An 11111-nucleotide genomic window follows, 5' to 3' on the forward strand; every position below is an offset into this window, starting at 1 on the left:
TTTTAAGAATGGCTCCACTGATTCCTTTGCTTTCTAGTGTTTTGAACAGGAATGGGTACTGCATTTTGTCAAAGGCTTTTTCTGCATCAATTGCTATAATCATGTGATTTTTGTTGTTATTGTTACTAATATTTTTCCAAATGCTGATAATTTTCCTAATATTGAAACAGCCTTGAATTTCCGTTAAAAATCCCACCTTCTTCTATTGATTACAAAGAGAGAACAGGCTCAGGTTGTAGAATGGAATATTTAAGTTAGATGAAAGAATTTCTTGATAGAGTTCCTAATTCCAGGAAAAACCTCTGAAAGAAGATATATAATCTCCTTCTCTAGATGCCTTTACAAATAGGATAGATTCCCATTTGTCTGGATGTTTTAAAAGACAACTCCACATGAGCCAAAGCAATGGGTTATAAAAATCTCTTCTTAGTCCTATTATTCTGGTAGTATTTTCAGGCATCATCCTTCTCTAGGAAGAGGAAACTCACTAATATTTGCTCATGTACTACAGAGAAGGTCCATTTGCTCTTTTTTTTTAAACCTGTTTTATTTTAGCACCAAGGCCCTACATAAACCAGGTTCTGACCCTTGCAGAATGAACTTTACTCTGACCCATCCCTGGAGGGTACTGCTGCAAATAAAGGTGTTAGATCTATTATAAAGCAAAGTTGCTTTTCCCTTCAGTAATAAGGCATAGAAGGCAATGCGTCATGTACTGGTCTTTCGATGGGAGCTATGAACTCCATATAAAATTCTTAGTCTCATTGTAAGGAAGGCAAATCCTTACTAGATGTTCATGTGATCAATATTTATTACCTCTTGCCTGTTACAGTTATACCCCGCTCTCCCTTCTTTTCTATATCCAAGAGCTACCTTATGAATGCTTTAAATGGAGATGTAGCTCTCACAAAAGAAGTTTGTGATGGGGCAGAAATCAATCAACTGGAGACAAACCACAGGTCTCCTGAAGGCAGCATTTAAACATCGGGAAAAAACCTTAGATTTGAAGTTGAAGAACCTGGGTTCAAGTTTTATCTCTGAGGATTTCCAGATGACCTTAAACAAATCACTTGAACTTTTGCAGCCTCAGTTTCCTCATCTTTAAAATGGAGCTGATGATAGAGGGTTCAGAGGTAGTGGACACAATTAGTGTACAAGACACTGGACTCCCACTTACTAGCTGTGTGCCTGGGCAAGTCACTTAGCTTTTCTTAGTTTCCTGATCTGCAAAATGGGAGGATTATTTTTGATGTCCTGTAAGGTCCAAAAGGGTTTGGCTCCAAATCTGTGATTCTATATCCTCACAAGATAGTTGTGAGGCAGTCATTAGTAAACATTAATGGGAGATATTATTGGTACATAGAATAGATTAGCTAAAATAACAATGAATAGAGTGGCAGATTTGGGTTCAAATCCTTCCTCAGACAATTCCTAGCTTGTATGACCTTTAACAAATCACCACCCTGCCTATATATTCCAGAACCAACTTTACAGAATTATTGTAAGGTTCAAATAAAATGATGCAAGTAAAATGCAAACCTTCAAGCATTATTTTAATGTTAGCCATTAAATGGTTTGGAGGCAAGGCGGAATGAACAAACAATGATCGAAGACCTTTGAAAGATCAAAAATTATGAACTAAGAGGAGTTGGAGGCTGCATTTTAGAGAAGGTTATTAAGGTTGGTAGTGCTAGTGAAATCACAAATGGTGAACACAGAGGGCATTCTGTTTAAGGGCTGCTACAGGGACTTTGTCCATTATGGAAAGGCCACCCAGAGAAGAAAATGTAAAAAGACTGTTGGACATCTGCCCAGGTAGTCATTTTGCTTGCGATAACCCTGGAGCCTGATGAAATATAAAACCATTTTCTTAATTCTTCCTCATCAAAATGAGGAGGCCTCCAGTGAGAATATCATTGAAGGGGAAGGCCAATGGGCAAATCTAAAGGGGAAGAGGCAGAGAGGGGAGAGGAGAGGTCAACTTGAGCAGAGATAAAGCAGTAAGGATGAGAGGAGACCACATACTTCTTGGTCAGGGTTGCTGAGAAGATGAGTAGGTAGTACTCTCATCTCTCTCCTGTTTTTCATTTAAACAGACTAGAAGTGTAACCCAAGTATGTGTTGGGAAAATGGCAAGACTATTCAATACCATACACATCCTTCTCTAAATTCTCTCTCTCTCTCTCTCTCTCTCTCTCTCTCTCTCTCTCTCTCTCTCTCTCTCTCTCTCTCTCTCTCTCTCTCTTTCTTTCCTTCCTTGGCTCATATTTACATGGTACACTTATGGAGAAGTGGAACAAGTTTAATATTAAAAGGTAGGCAAGAAGGAGCAGAGACATTAAAAAAAGGCAATCTACAGGGAAGAGTAACAAAAGTTAAGATGAAAATTGTCTCTTCATCAACAGTAATTTTTAGGTAGAAGAATGCAAAATATTTGTATTTTTTCTGAAACACTTCTCTTACCTTGAACACAATTTCATATAATTGAATGTGCCTGCTCAAGAAGGCTCCCATGGAAATTGCTGAACTAAAAAAATCTGGGTCTTGATAAAATCTAAAAGAAGGGGTGAAAAGAACACTGAATTCATTCCCTGATATTCAAGTCCTAGCTCTGAAGTTTCCTAACAGTATAACTCTGGACCAACTCCTTGATTTCTTTAAGTCTGTTTCCTCCTTTGTAACATAAGGAGGATTATTCTAGTCCCTCCCTTGCTATGAGGAAAGTACTTATAAACCCCAAAGAGGCACATACACAAGTTTATTTTTATCTCTGAATAAGATGGCCCCTACTATAACCTGTTTGCTTTAGAGTCATTGTCTTTTTACTAGACACAGTCTTAATTTTCTGTGACAACTGAGGAAGCTTCCTTTCCTCCTTCAGTAACACTTATGTAGTAGCAGTCAAGTCCGTCACCCTGGCATCTGTCCCACCTTCTCCTCAGTACAACAGAAGTGAGATCACACGTGCGGGATTCCTGATACGGGCTGTTGACAGCAACTCCTGCACGGTGAGTTTGCTAGAACATCTGCTGATCTGTTTTGCTTTTAGTAGAGCAGACACAGAAAAAAATCTAATTCAATACAGCAATAGAGGGAGGGCAGACTTACAAATACCATGAACTTTAAAAGACCTAAAAACTCTGATTAACTCAATGAACAACCACAATTCCAGGGGACTCAGAATGACATGCTGTCCTCCTAACTGAGAGGCAGGTGGACTCAGCAGGCAGACCGAGATCTATTTTTTTTTAATATGGTCAGTGATAATTTTTTAATTTAATTTAGAAATACGCATTTGGTTTTAGTGACTTAAGGATCTTGGCCATGGAAGTCTTGAGACTTACCCTTTGAGATCTAGTCTAGAACTGATCCAGAAACTGAACTCCAGGGTCAGTTTGTGGTTTCACCCCTACCAAAGAGATCCAAAATTTAACAAGGTGTTCTACATTAAAGAATTTCCCATTGTATAAGAATTCAGTTAACATATATATATATATGTATTTTACATATGTGTATATATTTTTTCTCTTTCTTTTTGCAATAGGTCTCATACCTGCATCAAATTTCTTCTAGCACCCTACCTTATTTTGCTGGAAATATTGGTGGCTGGTCAAGATCCATTGAGGAAACAGCTGCTTCATGTATCCAATTCATAGAAGAAGCAACTATTGACAGGTTCATCAAAAAATAATATTGTAAAGAGTTCAACTCTCAGTGGTCTGTTTATAGACTATCTGTTTTGTGGATTATTTACAAGTTTTTGATCCCAAGCCCACTTTAAAAAAAAACCAAAAAACAAGTAAAATGGAATCATGGAGATGCTGAAGAAAATCATAAAATTCATTCTAATACTTCAGGGATCAATGATTTTGTGGGTGTGGGTCTTTTCTTCACCTCCATCAATTACATCTGTCCCCACCTTACCAGATGGTTTGATGAATTGCTGCGGCCAAGCCCCTAGTGATGCGCCTCTCTAACCTTAGCTGTTCTGGACTTGAACAAGATGCACCATCTTTCCCTAGGTTCACATGGAAAGACTTTACAGCTTGTGGAGACTGGTCAGAGCATGGTCTCTGCTGACATAGCCTTCGAAAACCTGAGATCACTTCAGGGGCGCGATGAAGCACCAGAGTGGCTCTTTACTGGAGTGTATACTCCAAGGTCACGTTTGATTGAATGTTTATTTGTACACCGTACTGGATCCGCCGTGCCCCTGCTCTCTTTTGGTGGAGAGGATAACTGAGAGTTGACTGTTATTAGAATTTTATGTATTATGTAAATTGATATGGAAGCAGAAAAGGTGCTCTTAATTTTTTTTTAAGAATTAAATGGCCAAAAAAAAAAAAAAAAAGGAAAAAGAAAAAGAACTAAATGGTCGTAAGAGTGTGACTGGTGTGAAATTTACATCTTTGGAGAACCTGAAATGAAGATTGGTTAGAAACTGAATAGTTGATTAATAGGATGACATTGTTTCATGGGAACAGCAGGTGCCTGTATGTCAGAAGCATCTGACAAGATGTATTACACTTTTAGAGCTTGAAATTAGGAGGACATTAAAACATAATGGAATCCAATCAATTTCAGTAATAGGAACTACTTACTGGTGTCATTTAATATATATTCAAGGTGGCTGATCAATTTAGTATCTATTGCTATATATACATGCAAAGTACCTGCAAAATGTGATATTGAGAGGTAAAAGAACATTAAGAGAACTTTTTCAGAACTATTACATTAGCACTTTATTCTTTGACATTCATCCTTCTACTCTAGCTAACCATGAACTGGATTGGTCCTAAAGGCAAATCGGCCTCATCCAGGTGAGCCTCCGAGTCTCTGGGGGAATCTTTCTGAAGTCTAAAGAACCATTTACCTGAGTTCTCCTGAGGTTTTTAGGAAGTCAGAAGCCTCTTAGCATTCTGCCACTGCTGTCAACCCCTCCAAATCTGCCACCCCCCCCCACCTTTCCAATATAAACTTGTTCTGATTATTTTTGACTTTCTGTCAGCATCTCTAAAACAGGGCTTTTATAAATAAAGTCTTTAGTTATCCAAAGCAATTTTTTCTGGGTTTGTTTAATAAGATTGGAATAGTAATTATAAAAACTAAAATTATGATATACATGGTAAATTCAGGAGAAAACAAAAATGGCTCATACAGAAATATAAACTTAAAGTAACTTTAAAAAATGTTTTTTTTTCAAATTTTCAACTAAGTTTTTTGGATTGCCTTTTGATAGAAGGAAAAATACAAAAGTACTGTAATACAAGGGCATTGCTAGACCATAAAGTTATATTGCAGTATTTTTAAAAGCCCTTTTATGCTGTCAGATGGCCCATACAACTGAGACTTCCAAATACTGTCTGCTTGCCCTTAACAACAATATGGTGTTTGGGTTTGCACCTCCCAGAGCCTTTTCAAGACTGGAAAAGTTTGGTTAGTTGTACAGTGTGAGTCCAGCTTGATATTTCTCAGATGTAAAGATGCTGTCAATTCTAGTCTAGGATATAGTCCTTAGCAACACAGGATGGGCCCCTTCCCTGAGATTATGAGGCCAAATCAGACCCCTCCCAGTCATTCCAATCCTAAGCTCCTCATACCCCAGCCAGAAAGAACTCCAAGTTTTCCTTCTGGCCTGAAACAGTGAAAACTGTTCTTTTTTTTTTCTTTCACAGAGGCTTTGTGTTTATACTTCCAACTGGATCCCTTTCAGGAAGGGTCAGGGTGGACCTAAGCTGAGGGTCTCATTTTTTAACATGAGATAGATTTATTAAGCCTTCAACCTAAAAGCTTAATGTAGAAACTAGTTGAAAATCAGAGTACCAAGGACCTTTCTTTTGGGGATCTTGGGCCCATAGTTCTGGTAGTAACTTTAATCACTGATTTTAAAAAGGCCCAGCAGAGATAAGTGACAGTGACTGCTGAAGGGGGTCATTTTAAGTGTGCTCAAGATGCTTTGCTTCATATGTTCTTAAAAGAGCTTTACTCCTATTCATTAAGTCATACTCGTGGTATAATTCAACAATTCTAACCTTCACATGTTCTCTCTTCTTTTCATTGGTGCATGCTTAAAATCTGTGCCACCCCCACCCCAAAGACCACAATCTCAAGCTCTCTAAGCAGTTTAGCAGCCCATCAGTGGTCCCCACTGAAACCAAAAGGGCAGATGCAATTCTTTAAATTATGGGTTATTACCTTTTGGGATTTCAGATAGCAGCAGTCCTTGATTTAATGTTTGTCCTAATTATAGGGGACTTTCCTAACCTGACACTAAAAGCTTTTTGCTTGAGGCATGTCATTTCTGGTATCTCTTCTTGGTTCTTAAAGCAACCAAATTTGCTGATGTTCTAGACACCAAATCCCTCTATCTCTGTGCCTAACAGACTAGGTAAGGCCTGGTGTTCTTGGTGTATATTTTTTGTGGCTCTGCTTGTGCTGGCACTCACGGCCTGGTTAGCGGCTTTCCTCTACTTTGCAGTGCAAATAGAGATGGAAATTATGATTCCAAAAAGCCTGATCCTCAATCAGCCACGTTATGTCTCCTCAAGGATGGCAGATAAGAGAAATGAAAATAATGATTTCTATTTTTACATGTATTCAAAGACCTTTGACTAAAGCAATGAATTTTAATAAAATGAAAAAAATTAACATACTCCTATGTTCATTGACATCGACAGTCATATTCAGATGGTTTTGTTAACAATTCTCATTGTTAGAGCACTAAAAGACTGCCTGCCCTTTGATCCAGCCATACCATTACTGGGTTTGTACCCCAAAGGATCATAGGGGAAAAGACTAGTACAAAAATATTTAGAGCTGCGCTCTTTGTGGTGGCAAAAAAACTGGAAAACAAGTTTTCCCTTCAATTGGGGAATGGCTGAACAAATTGTGGCATCTGCTGGTGATAGAATACTATTGTGCTCAAAATAATAATAAATTGGAGGAATTCCATGTGAACTGGAATGACCTCCAGGAACTGATGCAAAGTGAAAGGAGCAGAACCAGGAGAACATTATACACAGAGACTGACACACTGTGGTAAAACCGAATGTAATGGACTTCTCTACTAGCAGCAATGCAATGATCCAAGACAATTCTGAGATTTATGGATTTATGGAAAAGGAAAGAACTACAGGAGTGGAAACACAGAAGAAAAACAACCACTTGAACACATGGGTTGATGCGGACATGATTGGGGATGCAGACTCTAAACGACCACACTGATGCAACTATCAATAATATGGAAATAAGTCTTTATGGATGACACATTTTAAAACCAGTGGAAATGCGCATCGGCTACAGGGGGTGGGAGTGGAGGGGAGAGTAAGAGCATGAAGCATGTAACCATGGAAAAATTTTCTTAAAAAAAAAACAACAGGGGCAGCTGGGTAGCTCAGTGGAGTGAGAGTCAGGCCTAGAGACAGGAGGTCCTAGGTTCAAACCCAGCCTCAGCCACTTCCTAGCTGTGTGACCCTGGGCAAGTCACTTGACCCCCATTGCCCACCCTTACCAATCTTCCACCTATGAGACAATACACCGAAGTACAAGGGTTTAAAAAAAAAAAACAAAAAACAAAAAACCAATTCTCATTGTTCCTCTCTCAAATCTCACTCAACTGAAAAGACTCTCTCCAAGGATTACTAGTGCTCTCTTGTTAAATCTTGAAGACCTTTTCTCTGTCTCAATCCTTCTGAAGCTCTCTGCAGTATCTGGCATTGTTGATCTTTCCCTTCTCCAGAATACTCTCTGGTTTTTTCATAAGTCTTTTCTTTTTTATTCCTTCACTTAACTTTCTGTTTACTTATCAATCTTTTTTTATTCTTTTATTTTAAATTTTATTCTTTTCTTTTAGTCTAATCTATTAGATTGTCGTCCATAAACTCATAATAAATTTGGAAAATCTTAATGGTATATTGGGGCAACTGGTGTGAATAGAGGGTCGGGCCTGGAGTCAGGGTCAGGGAGATCTAAATTTAAGTCCAGCTTCAGACCCTTGTGTGACCCTAGACAAGTCACTTCCCTCTGTTTCCCTGTTTCCTCATCTGTAAAATAAGCTAATATTTTTGCCAAGAAAACCTTAAATGGGGTCAAGAAGAGTCAGACATGACTGGAATAACTGAACAACTGGTATACTTCTGAAAATATACACATACATATATACATACAGTCCAACTTTCCTCACCAGCCTTTGCCTATGAATGAATGAATAAAACACTAGGAGTGCTAAGCAATGGAAATATATCTACAAAAGCAAAGGCTATACTCGAAGCTGCTTCCAATGCCTATCAATTCCATCTTTGCAGCATCTCTGGGACAAACTCCCTTCTCTCCTCTGACCCTGTCACCACTCTGGGAAAGACCCTCATCGCCTCACACTACGACTATTGCCAACAGCCACTGGTGGGTCTGCCTGCCTCTGAGGGACCTCCCCCCCCCCCCACTCCAATCCATCCACTCTTTAGCTACCAAAGTGATTTTCCTAAAACACAGGTCTGACCATGCCACTCCTCTAACTCAATAAACTCCAGTAGCTCCCTATCACTTCGAAGATGAAATGTCAAAATGCTCTTTTTGGCATTCAAAACCCTTTACAACTTAGCCTACTCTGGTCTTCTTTTACATTATTCCCTGACATGTACTCTTCAATCCAGGGACAGTAGCCTTCTGGTTGTTCTACAAACAAGACAGCCCACCTCTTAGCTCCAGGCATTTTCTTTGGCTGTCTTCCAGACCTGGAATGCTCTCCCTCCTCTGCCCTGACTACTAACCTCCCTGGTTTCCTTTAAATCCCAATTGAATCAAACAAATCACCTGCTAGAAGTCTTTCTCAGTCTCTTAATCCCAGCGGCTTCCCTTTGGTAATAATTTCCTATTTATCCTTCACATAGCTTGCTTGGTATACATTTTGTTTGAATGTTGTCTCCTTCATTAGACTGTAAGCTTTTGAGGGCGGGGCCTATCTTTTGACTTTTTGTATCCCTAGAATTTAGCACAAAGTAGGTGCTTACTATTTACTGATTGTTGCAGAGGGAGACCACATACTTTGGGGCATGGTGGCCAAAAATTGGTACTTTGGTCAAAAAATTTATTGAGATGGTGGGTAGGACCACTGAAGAGAAATTGGCACACCCCACCTAGAAATGAAAGTGTTTATTTAATCAGTGTTCTAGGCCCTAAAATTAGGGAGGGGAATGGGGTAGGGAAGGGTAAAGGAAAGTCTCTTATTTTCAGTGGATGGGCAAATTACCTGAGAGGTTGTAGAAATGGCCACAGACACTCCTGAAAGTGTTCCCAGGAGGTGGTCACCAACGTGAGGATGAGGTTCTCAGGGTGGAAATTCCTCTAAGTGTGCTTTGCCAATGCCCCTTTTAATTGTTACAAGGGAGCTGTCCCTCTCTCCCCTTATGAAAACTTTTCAGCTGGTCACTTGTCTTTCTTAATTGTGTTAACAATCCTGGCACATTCTCTAAATAAGGTTTGGGGAAGTATGAGAATAGGAATGCAAGCCTTACTGATTCCCGCCAGTTATGCTATCAAACTGGACATATGAATTCTGGATTTGGATTCAGATTGTGTGAGATAGAATTAAATGTGCTATTCTCAGGATGAGCATTCAGTTTACAAAGGCTAGTTTGTTACCTTTTGTTGATTGAGGACTCTGGGACAAGCTTAGGAGGGAGACTGATGAAAGACAGAAAAGGCAATGAATAACTTGGTTGCTCCCCATACCTCACCTGAGCTGGGTTCAAAGAATCTACAACCCGGTCACAGATGTTTTGGACTGTAGGTCAGGGCCATGGGGGGAGAATGGAGGGAATGATTGACAGGGGAGGGGGACAGAGGAACCTTGAATTGGGAACTTATACATATTGTTTGTTTGCTGCCTAGTGAGTCAGCACTTCTTACCCCATCACCGAAGTGCTCTCTTTCATGAAGGAAATAAATAACTACCTCTTTTTACTCCTACCTTCTGATTCCAGGTTTTGTTTGAGTGAGTGGGGCACTTGCCATCATTTTTATCTCATACAAATTCTACCTCTGTCACTTACTAGTTGTGGGACCTCAAGAAAATTTGCTTCCAAATCTGTAAAATACGGATATTATGTGTAGCCTACTAGGGCATGGAAATGTAAGGATAAAATGAGTATCTTAAAAGTATTACATAAATGTGAACTATTATTATTGTACCTTCGACCCTTGCCATTTCTTACCTAGACCTGGGTCATTTACCCGGTCCTTCAGGCTAATCCTTGGCCCTTATAACAAGTAAAAGGATAAATTTATTTTAACCATTTGAATATTTTGTTTGGGTAATACCAAAGTAAGTTATCATCTCAGCATTTGAAGTGGGGAGGGGGTGGGTTTTTATAGGGTACAGGTATTTCCTACTGAAGTAGTGAGGTAGGTTCCACTCAAGTCCTTCCCATACCCTTCAGTTCTCCAAAGCTTTGCCAGTAAAGTCCTAGCCCTGGCATGTTCCACAAGCTGGAAAGGTTGGTTCTTAGAAAGCAGACATTCAATCTGAGGCTCATCCATCACCAGAGTTGGCCATACACAAGGCAATTAATTTTTTTTCCAGGCTCACCAAGAGCCTAAAGCAAAGGAGATTTTGATCTGTGTCCATAGAAATACCTATACTAGTAACACAAAAACTATAGAAAACTGGGTATAGGTTATCATCAGACATAAAGACCTGGCTTTAGACCTGACTCTGCCTCTAACTGGGTGACCCTGAGCAAGTCAATAGCAATAAGAGCTCCAAAAATGTGGCCTGTTGTTAATAAGTCATACTCTCTGATCTATAGTTTTCTTATTGGATGTCTGTCTTATTCAATTGTAAGTACCAAAGTTGAGGACTAGTATTTAATCACTTGTATTCTCCTTCCTACTGAATTGTGCTTTGCATAGACAAGGCACTTAATAAATGTGTGAAGTATTTTAATTCTAAAGCTAAGATTTGGTGCCTTCACACCACATACAAGTCAACACACAGAAAGAAATCTTTATCTGATGAATTGAATCCTTCACTATGAGAAAGAAACACATGCTAAATGCTTTGTCCTTTTCTTCAGGAGGCCTGGGCTAAGCACACTTAGCACAGGAGAGACACC

General features: G+C 39.3%; 1 protein-coding gene across 1 annotated transcript in view; it reads left to right on the forward strand.

The window, feature by feature from the left end:
* Positions 1-5030, forward strand: part of ACOT12 (acyl-CoA thioesterase 12) — a 76286-nt gene extending 71256 nt beyond the window's left edge. Inside the window, 2 exon segments of the mRNA XM_044662930.1 lie at positions 2882-3008; positions 3545-5030. Of these exon segments, the coding sequence (XP_044518865.1) occupies positions 2882-3008; positions 3545-3691 (274 nt within the window). The 3' untranslated portion in view covers positions 3692-5030.
* The last annotated feature ends 6081 nt before the right edge of the window (positions 5031-11111 follow it).

This window comes from Gracilinanus agilis, chromosome 1, assembly GCF_016433145.1.
Source record: "Gracilinanus agilis isolate LMUSP501 chromosome 1, AgileGrace, whole genome shotgun sequence".
Classification (NCBI taxonomy): domain Eukaryota; kingdom Metazoa; phylum Chordata; class Mammalia; order Didelphimorphia; family Didelphidae; genus Gracilinanus; species Gracilinanus agilis.